This window comes from Suricata suricatta, chromosome 2 (assembly GCF_006229205.1).
Source record: "Suricata suricatta isolate VVHF042 chromosome 2, meerkat_22Aug2017_6uvM2_HiC, whole genome shotgun sequence".
NCBI classification, from domain to species: domain Eukaryota; kingdom Metazoa; phylum Chordata; class Mammalia; order Carnivora; family Herpestidae; genus Suricata; species Suricata suricatta.
Window position 1 is genome coordinate 102,662,513 of NC_043701.1, and position 24,869 is coordinate 102,687,381.

Sequence of the window (24,869 nt, forward strand, 5' to 3'; positions counted from 1 at the left end):
TGTGGGGCTGGGGGTGGGGCTGTGTGGTAGTGGGGGTGGGGGCTGCAGGGGTAAGGGCTGGGGCCTGGGGACAGGGCTGTGTGGGGGTGGGGGCAGGAGCTGGAGGCTGCAAGGTAAGGGGCTGGGTGCGGGGGTGGGGGGTAATGTGGGTAGGGGCTGGGGCTGGGGGCGGGGCTGCATGGAGGTGTGGAAGGCTGGAGTCTGCAGGGTAAGGGGCTGGGTGCTGGGTGCTGGGGAGACTAAGGGTAGGGGCTGGGGGTGGGGCTGCATGGGGCTGGGGGCGAGGGCAAGGGCTGCAGGGGCAGTGGGCTGCAGGTCAGGTGACAGCTGAGGCATCGCTCTGCTCTGTGCAGGGGTGATCCTGTACATTCTGCTTGTGGGCTACCCGCCCTTCTGGGATGAGGACCAGCACAAGCTGTACCAGCAGATCAAGGCAGGAGCCTACGACGTGAGTGCTGGGACCCCGCCCCGTCTGGGGGGGCAGGGAACGGGTGGCACCACCTGCTCCCCAGAATCTGGACTCAGATGAGACCCCTTGGAGAATTCAGGCTTCTGCCTGGGTAAGGGGTTTCAGACTCCCTCACGTGTTGCTTGCTCTCTAGTTTCCATCCCCCGAGTGGGACACGGTCACTCCTGAAGCCAAAAACCTCATCAACCAGATGCTGACCATCAACCCTGCCAAGCGCATTACCGCACATGAGGCGCTGAAGCACCCGTGGGTCTGCGTGAGTGCCCCCAGTGCGCCGACCCTGGGGCCCCTCACCCCTGATGGGCCCCCTGGCCTGCTGGGTGCCACACAGGACTCTGTCTCTGGGAGGATGGGGCTCTGGGGGCAGAGAAGCCCTGTCCCAGGTGTGAGGGGACGGAGCATGAAGGCAGACAAAGGACAAGCTGTCAGGACTGTGGGTCGGGGACACAGCCATCAGGGGCACCAGCAGGGGAGAGGGTCGGGGAGCAGGCCATGAGAGGTGAGGCCCTGGGGGCCAGGCAGCAGCAGGGACAGATGGCCTCCTGCTGGCCCTCTCCCTGACACCCCTCTTGAGACGCCTCAGGTGCAAAACTGATGCCCCTCTTCCTACAGCAACGGTCCACCGTGGCCTCCATGATGCACAGGCAGGAGACCGTGGAGTGCCTGAAAAAGTTCAATGCCCGGAGGAAGCTCAAGGTGAGACTTGGGCCCAGCCCCCAGCCCCCCACCCCGCTTGCTCGTCCCACCATGCCCGGGGGTGTGCCCTTGAGGGCCCTATGCTCAGAGAGGCCAGAGGAGTCCTGGCATCAACACTGGAGGTGTGCAGAGCGGGCCTGTGGGCCAGGTGCTCCCCGCAGCTGTGCTGCACACCTGGTTGCTGCTGCTTGCTTTCATGCAAGTGAATGAGCAGCCTCGAACCCTGGTGGGCTCGGTGAGGAGAGTATCCTAGCTGGCCGCTAGGGAGGGGCGAGACCGGTGGGGGCTGACCTGTGGGAGGCCAGCGCCTCTCGGGCCTCCCCGGAGCACTTCTGCAGGCAGGAGGGCTGCAGGCAGGGGGTGGCCGCTGTCCTGGCTCTGAGGAAGGGGGCCTGGCGCCTTTGAGGACTCTCGAATCTGCAAGGCCCTGACCCTGGTCCTGCCCAGGCGCCCAGGGGCTGAGGTGGGGGCCAGGGTTTCCTGGCCTCAGCTGTCTGTCTCTCCCCAGGGCGCCATCCTCACCACCATGCTGGCCACGAGAAATTTCTCAGGTGAGAAAAGTCTTCACCTGGAAGAGAAGGCTCACGACCAACCCGGGGCCAGCGGCCCGCCCCTCTCACCCCATTGGCCCTTCTTCTCCACTGCTCAGCGGCCAGCCTTCTGCCCTCTGAGGGCATTGAGGCCTGGGCTCCATGGGCGACACCCCAGGGACAGCCTTGCCCCCGCGTGTTGGGTCTCTGTGTCCTTGCCCGACGCCCCAGTGTCAAGCTGCCTGCCGCCTGGGCTGCGGCTCTGTGTGTCTGTCAGGTGTTGGTTGGCACTTCTGTGGCCTACTTGTTGTCCTGAACCCCCTGAGCACCCGTTCTGTGTGTGGGAGGGGAGAGGAGGGCCCGGGACCTCCCTGCTGAGCTCCGGCCGTGCTGGCGGCTGCCCGCCTGGGGTACCGAGGGTGGGCGGGGCTGAGGGTGTGCAGCTTCTCTAGGGGGTCTGTCAGTGACCCCAAGGCCAGGGCCCCCCACCCTGGCAGGCCCACTGGGCACAGCGTCTCCCCCAGAGGCAGGTCGCCCTCTGGCTGTCCTGTGGTTGTCTGTCGCCCGCGTCATCAGGTGCGGGAGCGTCTGGGGTCCGTTCTTGTCCGTTTGCATTTAGTACCCTTTCTTGTTACGTTTGCTTCGGGGAAGTGGGGGGGCATGCTGTCACACCAACACTAATAGGATCTGTCCTGTGCACATACCCGCCAAGTGGGCGCGAGAAGCCCCTGAGGGGGTTTTCTAAGGAGAAAGGAGGCAGACGCTTTCCAACTGGCACTCTGTCTGGGTCCTGTCCCCACTCTCCTGTGGACGGGACTCTGGAACTATTCGCCACCCAACCGTGGACTCTAATCTTCTTCTGCTTCCTTTGTCTCTCCCCTTCCCTTCCCCTGCCCGCCCCGTCTGTGTCTGCCCCTCCCTCGTCTCTAACCCGGTGCTAACAGTGGGCAGACAGACCACCGCTCCGGCCACAATGTCCACCGCGGCCTCCGGCACCACCATGGGGCTGGTGGAACAAGGTAGATGTTCTTGACCAGGGTCCCGCCTGTCGGCATGCAGCCCCCTCGCTGCACGCAGCTGCCGGCTGGGCCTCCAGGGCCGCCCCAGAGGTCCCGGGAGCCCCAGCTCCCGCCGTGTACAGGTCCCACTCAGAGGGCCTTGGACCCCACCTGCTAAAGGAGGGGCCGGGCTAGGTGACCCCTAAGCCATGCCTCCACTCACATGCATTTCACTGAACCTTGCTCCTGACCCCTGAGTCTGGGGGTCAGGAGACCCTTCTGGTCAGAGCCATTTGCTTTCTGAGCTCTCTCCCCACTTGTCCATCAGGACCTCCATTCATGGTGACCTTGACTACCTATAGGAAGCCTCAGGGTTACTGCTGAGTTCGAACCCTGAATGGGGGATCCCAGGGAAAAAAGGCACAGAGGCAGAGACCCTGCCCCATGAGAGCCCTCTCGCCAGCTCTGGCCAGCCCCGGCCACCCAGCTATTATGACCTTAGCCAGAACCCTGAGGGCCAGCAGACCCCAGGACCTGCTGCTAGAGCAGCATGAACCAAGGGTGGGCAGGGTTAGGGTGCACGGAGCCAGCTGAGGACCGATCCCAGGACTCCCCAGATGGAGCTGTGGGCCCTAATGTCCTGCCGTTGTTGCCTTGTGCTTCAGCTTGGGACAGGGTGGAGGCCTCACCCACACCCCATCTAACCCAGCTCTTGCCTCAAGATCCCTACCAGGTGTGCAGCCCTGCCTGCCCAGCTGGAGGTCCCCGCCCTTCCCAGCCACGTCTCTGTGGGGTGCTCTGGGAAAGGCCGCCCTCGGGAAGGAGGGTCCTTGCCCCTCCTGTGAGCCCAGTGGACTGTCCAGCAGGCAAGAGCCCCAGAGAGCTGTCCTTGGCTTCATCTCCAGAGCCTTCCTAGAGCACATGAGAGGAGAGCAGGGAGCAGGGAGCCCAGGCGCTCCCGGGGAAGGGCTACTGTCCAGCCGCAGTGAGCGGGACCTCTGGCTGCTCTCTGCCGAGGGCCCCTGCCTGCAACCGCCTGCCAGCAGTGGCTGTGCACCGCATGAGGCTGTGTGCATGTGCAGCCCCAGGCGCCGAGGGCCGCTCTGCCCTGGGGTGTTCAGTGCATGAGGACGGAGCCCAGCATGGCTGTCCCGGGTGACCAGTGTGTGGACGGGGCAGAGGCTGGGCCTGCCCTGTGGGCTGAGGGCCCCCTTGCTAGGTCAGCCTAGCTCAGCCAGCGGCACTGGAGGGGGGTCCTCAGGTTCAAGGATTGCCCCCTGGGGTGACAGCACCTGGGCCAGAGGAGCCCGGGGGTGTTTGTAGAGACAGATGCTGAGGCTCATGGGAGTGTCTTGGCCTTCCTCAAGGAGGGGGTGACCACAGCCTGGCCAAATGATCCCCGGTGGGTGGGCCAAGGGTCTCTGTGTATCTGTCATGGCTCTGTGGTGCCTCTGCAGGTCCCTGTGGCTCCTGCTGTGATATAGTGCACCTGACTTGAGAAAACACGGAGGGAACCGCCTGTGCTCTTGACTGCCAGTGTAGACAGGGAGCAGATCCAGGGTAGAGATGAACTTCCAGACGTGGCTTTCAGGGAGGGCCACGGCTCTGGTCCACGCTGTGCCCAGATCGCAGAGGCTGCTTAGAGGTGGCTCCTGGGAGGCAATGTTTGGGAACGGGTGAGAGGATTGGTGTCTGCTGTCGGGCTTTCTGGAGCCCGGACCCTGGTGGAGCCGTCCGAGTCCCCAGATGGGTGTTGCCATCCTGAGTAGCACTATCTGGGTTTTGATGAGAGTCAGGGATTAAAAGGGGTACGCTCGTTAAGACCCAGGTCTGTCCCAGGGTTTCCATCTGCCTCTGCCCAGCGCCTGGCTTGGGGGTGAGAGTGGGAGCTGGGCAGTGCCAACTGCATCTCCTCGGGGCGCTGGGCCAGCCCTGGCCTGTACCGTGCTGAGGCCGAGGCCACAAAGTGCCTGCTGCAGGGCCCGGCTTTAGTTCGGGTGTGGGGTCAGCTTGCCTGCCTGCTCAGCTGCCTTGATGCGTGCGTGTGCCTTCAGAGGGGCCGGGGGTCTTTCTCCTCCTGCCCCTGGAGGAGCCCTGCCCCCAGCTGGCCGGCCTACAAGGAGGGGTCCCCGCATGACTCCCACTTCAGAGGAGGTGGGCTCTGCCTGCGCACTGGACGCTGGGTTTGGGGGTGGGGGACAAGGGAGCGGCGCGCTGAGGTCAGGGTGGGTCAAGGGGGCCGTGCTGACGCTGCTCAGGAGTGAGCGCTCTCATGTGCAGGGCTGGCCTGCCCCTCCTCGGTCCCTGCAGCCGGAGGTGGCTCTGAGAAGGTGGCGTTTTTGGTACTGGGAAGTTCTTGGGTCTTGGCTGCCGGGCATCAGGACATGGTTGTGATTTGGCTTCCCCAGGATCGGGAGGCTGAGACACAGAGCGGGCGGCTCTGGGGGGCGATGAAAGGGGTGGCCCGTTGTCCGTTTGCTTACTGGGACCCCGCGACGTCTCTCATGGGGCGAGGCCCACCGGACACAGGGCAGGGCCAGGAGGCAGGCTCTGTGGTGCAACGCTGCCCCCTGGATCCTGGGGGAGGAGAGGACGGGTTGTGGGGGGAGGGCTGGGAACAGAAACCACGCCCACGATGGCTCTGAGACAGCCCCATGGGCTCTCTGGCCCAGCATAGTCACCTGTGTCCCTGCACAGAGCCCAGACAGAGGGCGGCGGAGAGAGGAAGGGGTCAGCAGGCAGCAGCCCAGAGGCCTGGGTCCCCGCCTGGCTGCCGCACTGGGGACCCGACTGCCCTCTACGACAGAGCAGCTGCTGAACTGATACCACACCCAGCTCCCCCGCCCCCGAGGTCTGGGGTGGACCTGGGCAGTCCAGACGCTGCGGACGCTGCTGGCGAGAGGAACCCACTTTGAGAACTGCTGCATCTCTGGGTTCCAGTGTGCACAAGGGGCTGATGTCACAGTCCCAAGTGGGCATCCCTCCAGGGATGTTCCCAACAGTGAGGGGTCCTGGGCCAGGACCCCTGAGGACCACTCTGGTCCCACTGAGTGGGGGGCTCTGCTTCAGGGCTGGCTGGCTGGAGCCTGTGGAGCAGGGGCTGGGGGTGGGAGGCTAGACCACCCCGGACCCAACCCCTCTGGCATCTGCCCCCCAGGGCTGCTTCTCTAGCCAGCACCAGCCGGGAAGCATGGGTGGGGTGGGCAGGACCAGGCTGAGTCCTGGGCCACACACGCACCCCAACCTGACCACACGAATCTTGTTTTCTCTTTCCCTCACTACTCTGTCCTCACCCTTCCCTTCCTGCGAGGTAAGCTGACTTTCTTCGTTCTGTGGTTCCACCATTAAAACTAACCGCTCTGGAGAGTGCAGATGCGGGGAGGGTGGGTTCGGATGGGAGAGGGTGAGGTAAGGGCCAGGCTGCCCCAACCTCTATGGGGTCATGTTGGGGTGACCCAGGCCATCTGCAGGGCATCCAGCAGGTGGTAGGAGCCTGGGACCCTCCCCCAAGAGTATCATCCTCAGAACCCTGAACTCAGAGCCCAGGGTCTTCAGTCAGGGATGCAGAGGCCCATGTTGGGGCCGGTGTGGACAAAGCAAGGCAAGGACTGCAGGACTGGGTCACGAAGAACAAAGCAGCCCCTTGGGTGCTCTGAGCCAGGGAGGTGGGGGGGTTCGACGGCACAGCTGGAGACCCGAGTCCCATTGGCTGAGGAAGGGGCCAGGAGGCTGAGAGCAGGCAGGCACCTGAGGACGAGCCCCTCCCTTCCAGCTGTAGCCCATCCCCCCTGGCAGACAGATGTCCCCACCCCACACTGCTGCCCTGTCCTGTCTTCTTATCTGGGGTGGGATCCGGGTGGGAGGAGAGACCTTGGTGTCCTGCAGGGTCGTGGCACATGGCCAAGGGAAAGGACCTGTCCTGGGGATGACGGTGTTGGGCAGCCCTCTCCAGCACGGCTCTGCTCGGAACTGGCCATTGGCCCGCTTTGGCCCTCACTGGCCACAGAGGCTGCTCTGCCTCAGGACCTTGGGAGGCTCCTGCCCACTTGTTCTTGGAGGCCCTCAGAGCCTGGCCTGTCCCTGAGGTCACCTTACCCTGAGGGATGGGCAGTGTTGGCCCCAGATCCTTTAGTCACGCTGTGTGTTTTCTCCTCATGCAGCAGCCAAGAGTTTACTCAACAAGAAAGCGGATGCGGTGAAGGTGAGTGCTTTAGGCTGGGGTTGAGGGGGGGACCTGACCCTGACACTTGGCCCTACCCCACTGTCCTGCAGGGCCTTCCTCTTGGCCAGGCAGATCCCCCTTGTCCCTCTAACCTCCTCTTCCTCTCTTTGCAGCCCCAGACAAACAGCACCAAAAACAGTGCAGCTGTGACCAGCCCTAAGGGGACGCTCCCTCCGGCCGCCCTGGTACTGAGCCCCTCAGCCCCCTGCTTCCGGGCCCTCCCGCACCCTGGCTGTGTGGTGGCCACCCATCAGGAGGCCTGGGGTGAAGGTGGGGTCCAGCCCCAGCCTGTCTCTGGTGGACGCTCTGATCTCCAGCCCACTTTGCCTCTCAGTTGTGGAATGAGGGTCGAGCTCCATTCAGGCGGTCCTGGGGCTGTGCTAGGGAGCCGCCCTCGGGTGCCGGGGACTGGCCCAGCCTCCTGTCTGGGCGGACTGGGGGTCAGCAGTGAGAGGCCCTCGGGGGGCCAGGACACTGGGCATGTCTGCTCCTCCTCCCTTGGCAGGCCCACCCAGACTGGCCAGACCAGGCACTGTGCAGGGGTGTGGCCTGCCGGGAAGATACCTCCCAGGTGCTGCAGGGGTGCACTGTCCAGGAAACGGGGACTTTGGTTTCTCCCAGCACGAATGGGTGAGGCTGGTCCTACCTTGGAGCCCACCCAGTGATCTAGAGGGAGACAAGAGCCCTTGGCCGTCTTCCTGGTGATGACCCAGCTCAGGCGGCTTCCCATAAGAGGCCGTGGCCTGCAGGCCCTCGAGAGCTGGGGAGACATGCGTCCATGACTATGCTGGCCTGTGGTCCAGAGGGAAAAGTCCAGGAGCTCCTGGCTGGGAAGGGGCAGGCAGACACAAGTTCAGAGGAACCTGCTGGCTCTGGCCCTTGCCTGGGGGATCCTGTCCAGGGGATTCCCCAGCCGGTGGTGGAGGGGCACTCTGTGCCTGCAGTGGCCTGTTGGGGTTTGCTGGTCACAGGTTGTGAGTTTTCTCAGAGTACGCATGGTGTTTCTGTGGCCCACAGGCCCACCCCCAGGAGCCAGCCCCACATGCCCACGCGAAGGCTGGGTTTGCCAGATGGCCATCTCACACGTGGGGCCGGCCTCAGTCCAAGAGGGGAGGGTCCCACACAGCCAGCCCCCTCTCGGACCCTGTCCATCCCATGTGCCACTCCACCCCCATGACATTTTCAAAACCATGCCCTCCACCATGCTGGGGCAGAGGGTCAGGCAGCAAAGGGAGGGGAGGAGCTCTTGTTTTGCCCAGGGCACCCGATGCTCTCCCCATGCTCAGTGGGCACACACGCTTCCTCTCTGCCCACCTCTGGGCCCACCCTGGCCTCCCCAGCCCGCTCGGCCTCCTGACATCCGCTCGGCTGCCCTCTTCCCCTCCCCTCTCCTGCCTTGCTCACTTCCCTCTTTCCTTCCTCTGCTTCCTTCTTCTGTAGGAGCCTCAAACCACCGTCATTCATAACCCTGTGGACGGGATCAAGGTACTGCTGCACCCCCAGCCCCCTCTTAGGAGCCTGTGCAGGAAGCAGACGAGCAGGGGTGGGGCAGGTCTGGGACGGTGACCCCTGGGGGGGCACTTGTGCTGAGAGTATGGGAACAGGTGTACAGTGAGCCCCACAAGTCTGGACTGCCAAGGCCCAGAGCAGGTCCACATGTCATACTGTCGACCTGGCAGCCAGGGGCCCACCTGGAGCGCAGGGTGGCCTCAGATGGTCCCCAGGAGAGAAGGGGGTGGGGGGCAGGAGTAGCTCAGATGCCCCTGGCTTCCCCCATCGCTCACCTCAGCCCCCCTGTGCTTCCTGCTGAGCCGGCCTGCCTCCTCTCTGCTCCTGCTCTGACATCATCTCTGCTGCATAGGCATCTCGCCTGCCCCCCCTCCCCACCGGGCCAGAGAAGGGGCTGGCTCTCGGGTGGTGGGAGGGATGTGGGCAGCCAAGCTGTGTTTCTAGGATCAGCAGCCCCCCTCCCACACACACACACAGGCCTGGGTTCCCCAGAGGGCCCCCCCAACACGCTGGCTGTGGGCCGGGGCCGGGGACCAGCCAGACCCCAGGTGTTGGGAAGGGCCTGGGTGTGCACCTGCCTTGTGGCTTCGGAGTGTTCCCTGGACCCTGGGACTGCGGGGGAGGCTCCTGTTTTCCCTGCAGGGGCCTCTAGACAACCATCTGGGGGCCATGGAATGAGCCCTGGTCCTCCAGCCTGCAGACCCCCCCACTTCTGGGCAGGGCCCAGAGCAGTGTGTTCAGTCATGAGGCCAGAGGGGGCCCCTCCAGGACTCCGTTAAGATGTTCTTTCTGATGAGCAAGGAGGCATCTTGGGAACCTCGGGACAGGTGAACAGCACCTGGTTTCTTATCTGAAGGGCAGCAAGCCCGGAGGTGCGGAGGTGCGGAGGTGCGGGGCTGCCTGTCCGCCCTCTAAGGCCACCTGAGGGTGACACTCAGGCTGGCTGGATGGTCAAGGCCTTCAGGGCAGGCAGCGCCCCCTCCTGGGAAGGAGGTGTGGGTGCAGCTCCATTCTTCCTGGGCTGGGCCAAGGCTCTTGAGGACCTTCTGGAAGCTTCCTACCCTGTCTCCCAAAATGCACAGGCTATGGGTACCTTTCTTCTTCACCAGGGGTCATGGAATTTCAAAGAACCCATCTTCCTGGCTTATTAAAGAGAGTCATTTGAGCACAGGGTCTTTTCCACCGGGTGTGTTATGGGGAGAAGGCACGGTCAGGGCCCTGTGCTGTTAGGGACCTGAGCTGCTGAGCCCTGGGGATTGGTGACCTCAGGGGGCTGGCAAGAAGCTCCTGCCCTGTCCTGGGGATTCTGAGATTGAGGCCCTCAGCCTTGGGAGTGCACCCACATGGTCCGTGGAGTCCACATCCTGACCTGCTGCCTCCCCATGTGTCCCCAGGAGTCATCGGACAGCACCCACACCACTATAGAGGACGAAGACACAAAAGGTATTTGTGAGATCCTGCTGGGGTGATGGGTGGGCCATGGGGGCGGGATGGGATGTCTGTGAGGCGGTGGCTGGTGGGTAGGCTGTGGGGGCGGGGCGCCGGTGAGGGGGTGGGATGTCTGTGAGGCAGTGGCTGGTGGGTGGGCTGTGGGGGCGGGGCGCCGGTGAGGGGGTGGGATGTCTGTGAGGCGGTGGCTGGCTGGCAGGTTGTGGGGATGGTAGGGGGCAGACGCTGGTGAGGGGGCAGACACCTTGGTGGTGATGGGTAGGTGTGTCCGCGGGGGCCAGGCAGTCTGGCCCTGGCACCCTGACCAGCAAGGGCGCTCCCACCCTCGGCCGACCAGTTCCCGTGGGGGAACAAGTTCATGGTTGAATTTGCTCAACTTCTGTTAAATTTCCTTATGTTTGTGATCCTGCCTAAGCTGGCAGTTGATAAGTAGATAGCCAGCAAAGGGGATTTTTCTGGGTTCTGGGTGTCTCCACCGTATGTGTGAGTGGGCGGGTGTGGCTTCCAGTGTATGTAGGGCCAGTGGCCATGCCTGTGCCTCAGAGGGTGACAGAGCACCCGCCCCACATGCCGGCCCAGGGACCCCTCTTCTTTCCACCTTGTCGGCCTCCCTAGGGAGGGGATGTGGCATCGCAGCCACACCAGGCCACCTGACCCTCTCAGCCACATGCTCACACACCCCCTCAGGGCTGCCCCAGGGCCTTATGGCCAGCCATTCTGTCAGTTTGGGGGATGCAGTGACAGCCCAAAACACAAGCATAGGCTCTTGGATGAAAGGAAAGTGGCTGTTTGTGTGTTTTCTCCAGACAGACACAGGCCTAAACTGTCAGCACAGAGGCTTCCCCGACACTCTGTCCTTGCGGTTCTGTCTGGCCATGTGGGGGCCTGGATGGTCCAAGCCTGTGGGAGGGTCTGGGAGACCCTGGCCCAGCCAGCCTCCTCGCAGCCCAGACCCCCAAAGCCCCCGGAGACAGCCCTGAAGACAGGGCGGGCTCACACACATGGAAGGTTACAGGTCTGGACACCCAGCACTCCTGCCTCCCCTATCCCCACTGCCTCTGGACCCTACCACCTGGTATTGGGGTGGCTGTGAGCTATGTCTGGGGCTTCTCAGCCTGACCCCACTGGGGTCCCGGCCTTGTCCCGTCTTCTTTCTCCTGCGTGGCTTCACCTGTCTACAGTTTCGTCTCACTGATGTGCCCCAGCCCCCAGGGTCCCTGACAGTAAGGAGGGGCTCCATGAGGAGGGGCTTGGGGAACTCAGAAGCCACACACCCCTAATCATTTCTGCAACCCCCTCTTAGTCCCCGCCCTTGCATCAGGAGGTGGGCCCCTGCTACAGGCCCTGTCACTCTGGAGGGATGCTCCACCCAGGTCCCCTCTGGTTGCCTCTCTGGCTGGCCCTCCATGTGGGCTAAGGCCCCACTCTGGTCTCTGCCCAGGGGCTTCTTGCTACTGAGACCAGTCCTGGGGCGGGAGAGAGCAGGGCCCTGCTTTCTCGGCCCCACCTCATGCTCTGCCTCCTGTCCACACCAGCCCCCAGGGTCCCTGACATCCTGAGCTCCACGAGGAGGGGCTCGGGGGCCCTGGAAGCTGAAGGCCCCCTGCCCACTCTGTGTAAGTAGTGCTCCCAGGCCTGCTGCCCCTGCTGCTCAGCAGCTCCTGTGCCCACCATGCACGGCCTCAGCTGCCCCCACCAGGTTGCTGGAGGCTAACTGTCCAGGCTTGGCTGGGCGTCTGGCACTAACTCCTCAGAGCAGCTCCCAGCCTGCCTTCCTCCTGCACTGAGGTCTAGCCCCAGAGGGTCTCCCGAGCTTGGGGCTGGACCCTCTGGGGTTGCCACTGTGCTTCCTGCTTTCCTCAGACCACCTGCCTGAGCTTCCCAGTCACTGTGACCTCATGGTACCCCCTGCCCTGAGCACCCGGTGGGCCTCAGGGCCCCAGAGAGTCTAGGGACAAGGAGCTATTACAGAAGCCTCTCCCAACCACAGGCCTGTGGGCTGAGAAGGGAAAGGCCTGGCCTTCCTGCCTGCCTGCGTTCTCCACATGCTGGTCTGCCTCCTCTGTCTCCCTGGAGGAAGCCCTCCTCTGCCCACAGCAACTGCCCTGCTGCTGGCAGACAGGTGCATTTGCCAGGCATTACTGGAGCCTCCCCCTGTCCACTTTCACCTCCCTGTCCCCCCACATCCCCCAGTGTCCCCCACATCCTGTGTCCTCCTACTTCCCCCACATCCACCTTAACCCTCCCTGTCCCCCATGTCCTCCAGTGTCCCCCACATTCACCTTCACCCCCGACATCCTTTCAGTCCCCCTCAGTTCCCCACATTCCCCTTTCTGTCCCCCCTATGTCCCCAATGCTCCCTCTATGTCCCACTCTGCACCCTACTCTCTCTGGTTTGGCTTATCAGCCCAGTTTTCTGCCCTGCCTGCTCCCTGTCTGCTCCCTGTTCACGTCTGGTCTGTTCCACCCCAGCCCCCAGGCTCTCTGACATCCTGAACACAGTGAGGAGGGGCTCAGGGGCTCAGGAAGCCCAGGGCCCCCCACCCTGCCCATCTTCGGCTCTCCCAGGCCCCCCGCTCACCCCATGTAAGTAGCGCTTTGAGTGGCCCCCTGGCTGCTCCTGGGGGCTCACAGGGGTGTCGAGACCCCCGGCTGTGGTGTGCTGCCCCCTCACTCTGGGAAGCAGCCAGCTTGTGGGGGCAGAAAGTGGGGCACAGAGTGTTCTGCGCAAAGGTGTTATTTGGTCTCAGAAACCAAGTTTGTGACTGCAGATGTGCAGATGCGCATTCGTGTAGGAAAGAATCAGGAACAATCGGGGTGAACTAGAGACTCGTGCTTGTGATCTGTGGCCCGTGTGACGCAGTGTCGGTTGCCGGGGGTGGGGGGCACTGGTGTGTGCCCCCACCGCAGGCAGGAAGGGAGGAGCCAACTGTTCCAGCCCGTCTGCCGACTGCCATGAGGATCACTTACAGGGATGGATGACAGCCCAGGGCCACAGCCCCCCCAACCTGCCCAGAGACACAGACAGGCAGGGAGGTGCTGTCGGATGAGAGGCTGCGGGCCAGGGGCCGGGCATGGCTGGGGAGTGTCTGGGTGAGTGCTGGCAGGCCCTGCGCCCCCCATAACCCTGGGCCAGGCTTGAGGGCTGGGGCAGGGAGGAGGGGGAGCCAAGCAAGGCAGCGGGGGGCACCGGGGTGGCCTTTGGGCAGCAGTGGCTTTCCCAGGGAGTGTACTTGACCTGAGGGACGAGGGCAGGTGCAGGTCTCTGGGTGCCCCTCACCCCCTGCTGGCTTGGCCAGGGGTCTCATGAGGGAGGGGGCAAGGCTGTGTAGGTGCACAGCAGAGCCTGGGGAGGGGTCAGAACTCCCCATCTGTGCAGCATCCACGCCCCACCTCCCTGGGCCTGCCAGGCCTTGCTTCACAGAAGCTGGGGCTTGGGTTCTTGGAGAAGTGCACTCGGGGGCAGCGGGGGTGGGGGGCACCTGTCACAGGACCCTGGCCCAGAGCTGCCACCTGCCCTTGGAATCTGCGCAGGACAGGTTGGGGGTTCTGAGGACAGGGCGTGCTGTGGGGCTGAGTACACTGGGCTGACCTTGGGGTCTGCCTTGAACCAAACTACAGAGGTGGGGACCACAGGAAGGGGCCGGGAGCAGAGCTGAAGGGAGGGGCACCAGGGGCCTGCTACTACAGGGGTGGCAGGACTGGTGGGGGAGGGGTGAACACTAGGGGCATTGAGGGCAGGTGCGTCACCCCCTCCACCCACCCACCCCACCCCCGCAGGCTCCTAGCTCCTAGATGTGCCCTTCCCCCATCCCTAGCACTCCAGCTCCTTTGTGTGTTGGGTGGGCCGAAGGTGAAGGCTAGGAATCAGGTCAGCCCAGAGAAGGGACTATTTGGGCTGAGACCTGGCTCTCAAGTCTCTGAACAGTGAGAGCCAGATGCCCCCATCTCCAACGCTGGTACCAGGGTCCGCCTCTCCCAGCACGCAGGCCAAGGCTGCAGGGGCCATCTGGCCATGGGTCTTGGGTCGCCTCCTTCCCAGGAATGTGCCTGCCAGCTGTGTTCCTGTGTAAATGGGGTCGGTGCCCACTGGCCCAGGCCACGTTCTCCATAATCAGGGATTACACCCAATCCAGGCTGATCCTCTGCAGCTGTAGTGTGGCTGGGTGCACCCAGTGCCTCTGCAGATGCCAAGATATCCAGATTAGGGCTAGGATGGAGCCACTGGGGTCTCCCCCCAGACCCTTTGTCAGCAACCTGGCCTCCCGGGCCTGTGAGCTGGCCCCAGGAGAGCCAGAGGGAGCATGGGGTCTCCTGTTCACTTCTGGAACCCCTCCGAAGCCAGACCCTTGCCTACACACCACAGTCACATCACTGGAGTCACCTGCTGATGGTCAGATTGTGCTTAGCTCAGAGGCTTCGCCTCTGGGGAGCTCCTCACGCAGCACACCCCACGAGCCAGGGTTGGGTCTGGGCAGCAGCCCCTCTGGGGTCTCTCCTTCCCTGTCTGCAGAATGGATGTGGTGGCTGTTTCCCATACACAAGCTCTGCGATTTGTGTTGTGACCCGGACTCTCTCATCCTGTTTACTCAATACTTTCCCTCTTGTGAATTCATTCATTACAGTTTGTTTAAAAACACTCAATACTCCTTCATTAAGTGGAAGATCAGGTTGACTTGCTGTAGTATGGGGTGACTATAAAATCAGAGTGCCCTGGAAACGAGACAGAGGAAATGTTGCTCAGCCCCAGCGGCAGGGCTGTTGGCCACAGGCTCCTGTGGAGTGCTGTCTGTAGGCTCCTGTGGAGTGCTGTCTGTGAGGAAGGGAGGCTAACAGGTGTCAGGTGTCCAGACGCACAGGCGCCGCCATCCTCACACAGGCAGAGGGTGGCCAGCTCTGGGGCCACAGTGGGAAGCCATCTCCATTAAGGAGACAAGATCTGGGGGGGGTGGGGGTGCATCCCCACGGTGGAAACACCCAAGCAGAGGGCAGAGCGGTTGCAGGGTGCCAGGAAGGCAGGTGATGCTGAGGGACCCTGAAAGTCTGATGATGCCCTGCCTGGGGAGCCCAAGACTGAGAACGGAGAACAGCGTGTGTAGGGACAGAGCTCTGCAGGTGGACACAGGGGAAACATGAAGCCTTTAGGGTAACAAGCTTGCAGCCCACCTTCCTGGAGCCCAGCTTCCAGGGCTGACCAGACAGCTGGTGTGTGTGGCTTTGTGGAGCGACAGCCTTGAGCCCAGAGTCTGACGTGGTCCAGATGCAGAGGTCAGTGGAATTGGGACCTTAGCAGAAGTCGGCTGGGCCTGGAGAGAGGGTTTTTCAAGATAGGAGAAACTTGCAAGTTGGCGCATGCACAAATCTACACATGTGAACAAGCGCGTATGTGCACACCCAACACCTTGGATGTCATGAGGGCCCCTTGCCCTCGTCCAAACCTGTGCAGCACTCAAGGCCCGCCTAGGCTCATGCACCCTCCAGGTGGGCATCTGTAGGTTGCTGGTGGCAGGGGGAAGGGGCAGCCCTTCTCCGGGTCTATGGGCACATGCTTCAGGATACTATGAGCACCCTTCTAGACCCTGCAGTCTGTGCACTGAGAACCTGGCCTGCGGGTCAGCTCACATGTGTGCTGTTCCTGGGGCCACTGCTTGCTGAAGAGTGGAGACCTGCCGACAGACGCTGGGGCAGAGCCAGGGGCTGTGCATAGGGGCTGGGAGTGCTCAGACACACGGACCTGGTGTGGCCGAGACCTGGGAGGGGTCCTGCCTTCAGTGCATTTGCTGCGTCCGAGGTTTGCCATCAGCATGCCGTTGCTTTAAGTGATCACTGTGACGTGTGTGCATATGTGGTCGTGCTGTGTGCATTTGGTGTACATCTGCAGGGAAGGCGGTAAGCACCTCCATCAGGACAGGTGTTCTCTGGGGAAGGGGGTGAAGAGCAAGATTTAGGGGGGACTCAGGCACTCACAAGTATACCTGTAAGCATTTATTTCCTAGCAGTCCTGAGACTGTGCTGGTTTGAAGCAGCAGGGTGTGGGACTGCAGTAGTCTCTACTCTTCTGTGTATTTATAATCGTTTGCTTGAAAATATACTGTAGTTAAGGAGGCGGGGGGCAGGGACCCTGGGGACCAGGCCATGAGGGTGGGGGCACCTGGGCCAGAACCGAACAGGTTGAGGCCGGCGGGCAGTCAGGGAGAGACCCACGGACTCAGCTTCCCGACTGGACCCCCATGACCCTATCCCCTGGCTTTTGCTTACAATCTTTGCCCTGCAGCCCCCATCCCCTCCTGGTCTCATGCCTTACTGGACGTTCCCAAAGACGTGATGGGTTGGGAGCCATGTCCAGGTGCCAGGAGCTGGGACGCCAGAGCCAGTGCCGCAGCTGCTGAGGGCCCAGTGGATGCAGCCCAGGGATGGGGGGCACACAGGGTGGGTCATGGCAGGCTTTGCTTCCCCTGGTCCTCCAGACACGTGGTCCCTTAAAGGGAGTATTTCTATCCCATGGAGATGCTTTATGTGAGACAGCATGGAAACGACTTGGTGGCCTTGGAGGGTGTGGTCCAGGCTGGACAGCCCGGGTCCCTCTGGGGGAGGAGTGGCAGGTGGGGGCTTGGGGGCGGCCTGCCCACGGCCTGCCGTCACTGAGTGGCTGTGTTCCCGCAGCACGGAAGCAGGAGGTCATCAAGATCACGGAGCAGCTCATCGAGGCAGTCAACAACGGGGACTTCGAAGCCTACGCGTGAGCGGGGTGTCTGGGCTGGGCTGCAGGGGGAGGGAGGGGCGCAGGGGTGCTTCCCCCTAGCGAGAGGGAGGAGCAGGGTGAGGCCAGGGCCCCTCACCTGGGTCTGCTCCTCAGGAAAATCTGTGACCCAGGCCTGACCTCGTTCGAGCCTGAAGCCCTGGGCAATCTGGTGGAAGGGATGGACTTCCACAGATTCTACTTCGAGAACCGTGAGTGCGGGTCGAGCTGTGGGTGGGGCACAGGGCAGTGGGCAGGGCGTACAGGGCACCCACCGAGCCCACCTCCCCTCCCCTGCCCCCTCCCATAGTGCTCGCCAAGAACAGCAAGCCCATCCACACGACCATCCTGAACCCCCACGTGCACGTCATCGGGGAGGACGCTGCGTGCATCGCCTACATCCGCCTCACGCAGTACATCGACGGGCAGGGCCGGCCCCGCACCAGCCAGTCCGAGGAGACGCGCGTGTGGCATCGCCGTGACGGCAAGTGGCAGAACGTGCACTTCCACTGCTCGGGTGCACCCGTGGCCCCACTGCAGTGAAGGTGGGTGTCCCTGGTGGAGGCCTTGCAAGGGGCTGGGGGGGTGGCACGGGGTGCGTGGGCACACCCCCGGGGGCAGGGCTGATCGCCCGCCCTCACCCCCTTTCAGAGCCGCGGCCGGAGTCGCGGGACAGACTCAGTGTTTGGAGCCCGGCCGCCCCACGGTGGCCTGCCTGTCGCATGTTTGTGTCTGCCTCGTTCCTCCCCTGGTGCCTGTGTCTGCAGAAAACCAAGACCGGACGTGATTTCTTTTTAACAACAAGATGACAACCACAGAAACAATTGATGTTGGATGAAACGAAAAACAAAAAAACAAAAAAACAAAAAAAAAAAGGAGAAAGCTGTAAAAAATCACTGGCATTTGTGGGGATTCGGACCGACGGGCACCCCCCACCCATGCTCCATGTGTCTGTCTGCTCCTGGCCCCTGGGGACCGTGGGGCAGTGAACGTGTCCACAGGGGCCGGGCCGAGGGCTGGTGTGTGTTAGGTGATGCCCCTCCCCAGGCATCTGCATTCCCTGCCGTGCATGGCTGCTGTCAGGAGTGTTGGCCACCTGGGGCCCAGGGGACCTGAGCACAGCTGTCCCCCTCCTTTCCTCTCATGCTCCCAGCATGGATGAGCAGTGCAGAGGCTGGGTCGGCCCCTGGGCGCCAGACAAGCCATCCAAGAAGCCCCCTCGGGCCCAGGTCTCCAGTTCTGGTCCCCCCAAGGCCAGGGAGGTGTGGTGGGGACACCCCTTAGTTTCAGACCTCATGCCTGGCAGACTTGTGGAGAGGACGCTGTTGGCTGCAGCCCAGTTGGGAGTGGAGCCCCTGGGCTAGCCTCCCTCCCATTCAGGGTCACCTCCCCCTCTGCCCACCTTCCCCCTGCTGGCGCGGCCACAAGGGGCTCTGGGCTTGGTCAAGAAGCAGGAAGGGGAGAGGGGTCAGGGTCAGAAGGTGGGCGTGTGGCTCCCTGGGCTCCCAGCAGAGGCTGGTCCGGACAGGGGTTTGTGGACAGTGCTTTTGGAGTCTGGGTCTGGAGCTGAGGGAGGGAAGGAGGGAGGGCCGCCCTGGGCCCAAGGGGGCAGTGCACGGCAGAAACCCAGGATGAGGAGAAGACAGGCTGGGCCCATCCCGAGGTCTCCCTCGTGCTGGTGGGCACAGAGGTGCGCCTCAGACTCAGGCCAAGATGGTGACACAAGGGTCCCAGGGCAGCTGGCCAGGTCGGGATGGTCAGGGGCTGTGATGGAAGAGATGTGGGACCCACCACCCCAACACCTGCCCCCTTAATTCACATTTTCAACAAGGATTTTCTTTATCTTCCCCCACAAATCAAGCCAAGGGAGGGGCACAGAGTGGGGAGCGACATTCAGATGGACACTCACCTGCCCGTCCACGGCTGTGCTCAGGACAGCTGTCCCCACCCATGGACACAGGGTATACATCCGCCGGGCTCCCTGGGCCTCGGGCAGCAGCAGCACTCACCGTGGACAGCGTGTGGCCTGGCCACCCTCCCCTCTGGGGGCCTCCTCCCTCCTCCCTTCTTCACCTGTTATCTCCACGGAGCTGCCTGTCTGGGATAATTTGGGGATTTTTTTCTGGGGGATAGTTCTTTTGCATGACCCCTCTCGACAAGCCGCACCTGCTCCTCTAGCTAGACGTCCGAGGTGTGGTGGCGTTGGCCGGCCCGCTCTGCGGAGGGCCGGCTGCCCACAGTGCTGGCCGGTCCTTCCTCTTCTCTCTTTTTGCTGAGTTTCATTGTCTTTTCTTTCTGAGCCTTGTAAGTGTAAAAAAATCATTATTTTGTTCTGTCTCGGGAAACTGCAAATAAAAGAAAAACAGGACAAATGGCCTCATGTGCAGCTGGGGGCTTTATCCCAGGGCCCTCCTTCCCTTTCCCTGTGACTGTCCCCCGATCCGTGTTGTCAGCAGGCTCTACCCCATCATCTGTGCCCCTGGCCTGTCGCTCAGGATGGACATGTCACCAGCTGCCCACCATACCCACACAGCGTGGGGACACAAAGCCACCTGGAGCCTCCCCCAGGAACACCTGTCCTTGGCCTGTGCCAGCTAAGCACTGAGCACAAGGCAGCAGGACCACGTGGCCCCAAGGCTGTCTGAAGGCACAGCCACATGGCCACCTGGCCTGAGGACATCTGAGCAGCACGTGGCTGCATGCACTTGGGAGGCTGAGGCTGTGGGGCCCTCTGCTCCCTAACCCCCCACCTGGGCGCAGCCCTGCTAGAACCCACATGCACCCTCATACGAGTGTGGGCAACCTCCCCTCCACACCATGTCCCCAGGCCCTGCCATGCCTGCCTGTACCTCGTGCCTCATGCTTTTCTGGGACCGAAACATGGGCCTCAAGACAATCATAGACACCAAACATTCCCAACTTGTGTGTCTAAGTGACTTCTGGTAAGAAGGGCACCGTGGCCAGAGGGGTGGGGGGTCCCCTCTGGCCACCCCAGTCCTGCCCACTAGAACAGGAAGCCCTGGACTTCAGCTCCTTGATGCCTGGCAGGTGTTCTCAGAAGGAAGGGCTGTGCCAGAAAGCACACAGAGGCTCCAAGAGTGGGGCTCAGGGAATCTAGGCCACAGCCCTGAAGCGAGCAGCAGTCTGTCTCCGGCTCTGTATCTAGGGCTCCACTCACCTATCAGCTGTAATCCGAGGCGGCTCTCCAGGCCAGGCGTCCCTGCAGGCACTCACCACAGCCTGGCCCACCCCCGAGGATCCCTGGACTATGGAGCGGGACCTGCAGGTGGGGTGCCCCATGTAGGGTAGCCAGGGAACTACAGAGCAAGGTCAGTGATAACAGTCTTTGGTTCATCACTTTTAAACACCACCTGCTTTGGGCAAGGCTCCTTGGGCCTCAGGGAGACTCTGTGCCCCAGCAGGGCCTCTAAGCAGAAGCTGTTGCCCTCACTCCAGCCACAAATCCCAAAGCCACTTTTCATTTCCACAGTCACAGTAAGATCGAAGACAAGGCCCAGTGCCAGCAATGAAACAGGCTGCAAAGTCCTCAGACCCTCAGACCCTCTAACCACCAGCCACCGAGGTCATTCGCTAACCTGGCCCCAGACTTGAGGCTCCTTGGCCTGCAGGCACCCAGGGAGGCACCAGATGCCTCACGTATCTGCAGAGCCCACCCCCAGCTCCTGAAGACTTTCCATCTGTGTGGCCCCGGCTGTGGCTGCAAGGCAGCTCACCAGGCCAGTGCCCCTAACCCAGGAGTCACAGCAGGGCTAGGCTTTGTGCCAGGGACCCCTTCCCTAGCTCCTGCTAGACAGGTCTGGGTGAAGGGAGTTACAGCTCAGGCCTGGGGTTAAGGACGGAAACTGCCCCAGGACACTGCACCCCACAAGTACATAGCGGGGAGATGCCCCTGAGGCTTGAACAAAGCAGAGGACTACTGTGGAATTTCAGAAGACAACTTTATCCAGATTAAGAATCTTTCAGACAGAACAAAGTTAGGCAGCAGTTACTATAAAATACACTCTCTGCCAAGTGCTCTGTGCCGGCACGGGCGCGACCAGACCCACCCACCTCACCCCAATCCATATCCCCCCCGCCCCTCTCAGCCACCTCCACAGCTGGAGAACTCACGCACCACGCTGTCCTTAAGGGGGAAGTCAGAGCCCCCTGGGCACCAGCGAGCAGGTAGGTTGGCACCTTGCCCGGAGTCCCGCAGGGCAGGTTACATTAGGAGCTGGCGCTGTGCCCAGAGCCAAAAGGGCAGCGAACAGGTACACTCATTAGGGCGAGGTCCTCAGAAGCCATGAAGTCCCACCTTCTGGTTCATGGAACAGACTTCAAGGCCTGGCACTTGCTGCCAGGGCGGTGGGACCTCCTGGGTAGGGCAAGAACCAGCTCAGGAAAGGACCCCCCTGTGACGTGACCCTGTTTGACGTCACTCCAGAGAGGGCTTCATGGCGAGTAGGTCCCAAGGGTGCATCGTGAGCTCGTGTCCTCAGTAAGCACTGCAGGATGTGGGGAGGCAGCAGGGCCTGAGGGGGCCTGGGCCGCTGGATGGGGAGCTCTTGGGCAGTGACCCTGCGGGGGTCAGGCTGGGGAGGCACTGGCTCAGACCACATCTGTGGGGCATCAGGAGGCTCGGGATGGCTGGTAACTGGTGTCGGTGCCCAGGAATGGCAGCCATGGGAAAGGCCACTTGCAAAGGCAGGCTGAGAGACAGCACACAATGCTGTGACCTGGCGGTCAGAGCCCAACTGCAGGTCAGGGCAGATGCCCCCCAACCCCCACAGGCATTTCTGTGGAACTTGACAGACGAGCAGTGCCCTCAGCAAGGTCAATTCAGCAGAAGTGCAAAGGTGCCCCAGAAATCTGTGAAGCCTGGTGACTGTCGCCTCCCACCACGGACCTTGGCCTGAAGTGCTGGCCTACACCCTGCTGTCCCCGACGCCTCACGCCTGCCCACAGTGGGTTTCCCGAGACCCAAGCCCCAGCTCTGTGCCCCCAGCCCAGCAGTCCGGCCTCCCCTCAGCTTACTACAGGGCTAACACAGTCCGTGCACAGACACAACCCAAAGGCAGACTAAGGCCCAACAAGGCAGGCTCCAACCCGCTGGGGGCCTCGCCCAGGTCAGGGGCCCATGGGTCTTCCCAGAGGTGAGAGACAGCTCGTCAGCATCCGTGTGAGTCACTCAGAGTTTATGGTTTCATCTGGCCCAATGATACACCCCTGGGGGCCTCAAACCATCTTTTCAAAAATCACCAGGCATGTAAATTTGAATGTTCCCCACCCCCAGGCCCTTCCACGACCCCTCAGTCCCTGCCAAGGGCTCCAGGGGTGCAGACTTCCCGTGGTGGCTCTGCTGCTCGAGGGGCTGTGGTTCTGATGCGAATGATGGGGCGTTTCGGCCCATGGGCCTCTGCACACTGCTGTCACATGACCGCACAGCACGAGTTCTGCTTCCGGGCCTTGAAAAAAACAAACAGGAACTGGAGGGGACACAGGTAACCGGCAGCCCCACCAGGGCACAGGTGGCGGGGGCCCTGTGGGGCTCCAGGAATCAGACAGTTGAGTCGGCTGCAGGACCTGGGGGCACCCCAGGGAGGCGGACCCGTCGCTGCTGGGGGTGGGGGAGTGAGGCTGTGTGAGGCGGAAAGAGTGTCTGACTTTGGCCCAGACCATGTCCCCATGTCCCCAGGTGCTATGGGATGACATGTGGGGAGGCAGTACCAAGAACGTCTTCAGAGAACCGGGTAAACCCCCTCTCTCACCCCGGCTCACAGATACACCCAGGCCCCACAGGCCAGGCCCCTTCCAAGGGTACAAGAAAGCAAATATGCACAGACAAATAAACTCAGCCCCCACCCACCCCCCTGCCGTCCAAGCAGCGAAGCATCTCTGTCCCAGGAAAACAAGTAGAGGCAAAGGGGCCTCTTTGGGAAAACTGAGCACCTATCTGCTCCACGAGCAGGAACCATGAGCCAAGCAGACCCACCATCCTGGGGCCCTGGGGCCCTGGGGCCCGAGGCCCAGAGCAGGCTGGAAGAGGCCTCTGCCCGCTTCCCCTCCAGTGGCGCCCGAGGACCCTGCCACTGCTGCTGGGCCTGGGCCACCCCCCTCGGCTCTCCGCATGGGTCACTGACGTCCTGAAGGCTCGAGTGGTACAGAGAGCCTGAGAGAACGGCACCCAGAGCAGCCAGCACTCACCGTTTTATAGAAGGCTTTAGACTGTGTCCCTAGCACTTCAGATTTGGACACCAGGTCATCTAGCTTCTCCCCTCGCTCCAGCAGAGACTCCATGGTGTTGTGCTGCAGTCACACACAAAAAAGAACATTTTGCTGTTCACAAAGCCAGCTGATGCGAGTCCCTCCTGAAGTTTAGCCATGGGAGGCACATCTCCTTTGGGCTCCACCCTGCCATGCATCAGCCGTGTCCCAGGATTGCCGATGAAACAGGACTGGATCTAGTTAACTATCCTTCGGGGTGCCCACAGTGCAGGCTGAGACCAGCACATTCTAGAAGTTACTTACACCCGCCCTCACAGACACATATTCCCACCAGACAGGCCACGTCTCAATCCCTGAAGGGGACCTGTGTTAACATGTTAGCACCCAGGGAGCGGCTGCACCCACAAATCTGATCTCGGGGGCAAGGGACAAGGCCCTCGGAAGAGCACCTGGCCCTGGTGCCACTGGGAAGTGGCTGGCTCGCTTCCAGCCTGGATGGCCATTGCTGGAGTGGCCGCAGGCACACCCCCCTCCCCGCCCGGGGGGGCCTCTTCGGAGCACGTGGCAGGAACCTGGGTACGTGAACATGAAACGCACAGATCCAAGAGCGAGCAACGATGTGCTTCATCTCCAGGCGCAGCTGAATGGCTTGGGTTCTCGCCACAGAGGTGAACCACAAGAAGACACAGGAGGCAAGACTGGCAGCAGAACCAGCGACCCAATTTCTGCAGCCACAATGGGGCCGGGACGCGTCTGCCCTCTGCAGTCAGGCGGCAGAAGCAGCAGAACGGGGCGCAAGATGAGGGGCCGAGCCTCAGTCAGACAAGGTGGGGGAGCAGACAGTGAAAGATGCAGATACCTCAAGACTGTAAGTCTCACTTTCCTTTCAGAGCCCCAGAACCATGTGACTCGAAGCATGGTCCTGAGCACCTGGGTCCTGCCCGAGGAGACACCTGTGTGCACCAAAGCCGAGCCAACGTTGGCAGGAGTTTTATGTCTGGGCAGGGTTTTCCTGGGTGCCTTTTCTGGGCTTTGTATCCACTCAGGGTTCATGAGCCACTGGGCACTGGTGGCCTAAGCATGGTGCTGTCTGGGGACAGGGGCACAGGGATGAGGACAAATCCCTAGTCCTGACAGCTCACATGCTCATCAGGGTGATGCACGAACAAGTAATGACCATTCGGTGGCGTCCTGGAGGCCTGTGCACTGGGAAGGGAGGAGGCATGCCTGTAGGGGTACCAGGCAGGAAAGGGAGACACAAGGCCATGCCAGGGAGCCTGCAGGGGGCCCCACAGCTGTCCTGAGAGCCGCTGAGGGCTGTAAGCAGAGAGGGACATATCAATGATCCTACTGCTGGACAGACTGGTGGCAGGCATGAGGCGAGGAACCAGGTGTGAGGCAGGGACCACAGGACCAATCTTGAAGTGAAAACAAATGCCTCAAGTGCTAAAGGCAGATCAAAGTTTAAAAAAAAAAAGCGTGCATGAGAGGCTGAAACTGGTTATAAACCAGGAGATTTCAGGTAAGATGCAGATTCCTGATCTGCTGACCAGAACCTGACGACTCTAGACCTGTGTTTAGTCAGCACCGGCAGCTGCTGGCTGCCCCCACGACCCACATCCTGCAAGGAGAGGCACCTGATGGGCTTGGAGACACATTACAGAAGGCACCAGCACTGGGAAGCAGGGCCACAGAACTTGGACCATCACAACTGCTAACTGCCAGAAGGGACCATGTGGGGATGGGGGACCACACGGAGGGGATAGAGGACAAGGAGGTGGAATGGAGGACCATCCGGCGGGTGGGAGGGAGGACTACATCGGGGTGAAATGGAGGACCATATGGGAGTGGATAGAGGATCACAAGGACCACACGAGGGAAAATGAAGGACCACACGGGGGTAGAATAGAAAATCACACGGGAGGGCGATGAAGGACCACACCAAGGGGGATGGAGGACCACTTAGGGGAGTGGATGGAGAACCATGAGGACCACATGGGGGGGGGGTGAAGGACCACATGGGGGGTGGAGG

At 61.9% G+C, this 24,869-nt stretch overlaps 2 protein-coding genes across 2 annotated transcripts in view; one reads left to right on the forward strand and one right to left on the reverse strand.

Annotated features, from left to right (window-relative positions):
- CAMK2B (calcium/calmodulin dependent protein kinase II beta) overlaps positions 1 to 18,942 on the forward strand; it is a 28,053-nt gene extending 9,111 nt beyond the window's left edge. Inside the window, exons 5-17 of the mRNA XM_029931080.1 lie at positions 354 to 448; positions 603 to 725; positions 1,082 to 1,165; positions 1,674 to 1,716; positions 2,640 to 2,714; positions 6,857 to 6,894; positions 7,029 to 7,100; positions 8,356 to 8,400; positions 9,819 to 9,867; positions 16,537 to 16,612; positions 16,730 to 16,824; positions 16,923 to 17,157; positions 18,474 to 18,942. Of these exons, the coding sequence (XP_029786940.1) occupies positions 354 to 448; positions 603 to 725; positions 1,082 to 1,165; positions 1,674 to 1,716; positions 2,640 to 2,714; positions 6,857 to 6,894; positions 7,029 to 7,100; positions 8,356 to 8,400; positions 9,819 to 9,867; positions 16,537 to 16,612; positions 16,730 to 16,824; positions 16,923 to 17,155 (1,028 nt within the window). The 3' untranslated portion in view covers positions 17,156 to 17,157; positions 18,474 to 18,942. The remainder of the gene's footprint in view (positions 1 to 353; positions 449 to 602; positions 726 to 1,081; positions 1,166 to 1,673; positions 1,717 to 2,639; positions 2,715 to 6,856; positions 6,895 to 7,028; positions 7,101 to 8,355; positions 8,401 to 9,818; positions 9,868 to 16,536; positions 16,613 to 16,729; positions 16,825 to 16,922; positions 17,158 to 18,473) is intronic.
- Positions 18,943 to 20,554: 1,612 nt separating this feature from the next.
- Positions 20,555 to 24,869, reverse strand: part of YKT6 (YKT6 v-SNARE homolog) — a 10,979-nt gene continuing 6,664 nt past the window's right edge. Inside the window, exons 6-7 of the mRNA XM_029931091.1 lie at positions 22,817 to 22,918; positions 20,555 to 22,077 (exon numbers count right to left, since the gene is read on the reverse strand). Coding sequence (XP_029786951.1) covers positions 22,042 to 22,077; positions 22,817 to 22,918 — 138 coding nt within the window. The 3' untranslated portion in view covers positions 20,555 to 22,041. The remainder of the gene's footprint in view (positions 22,078 to 22,816; positions 22,919 to 24,869) is intronic.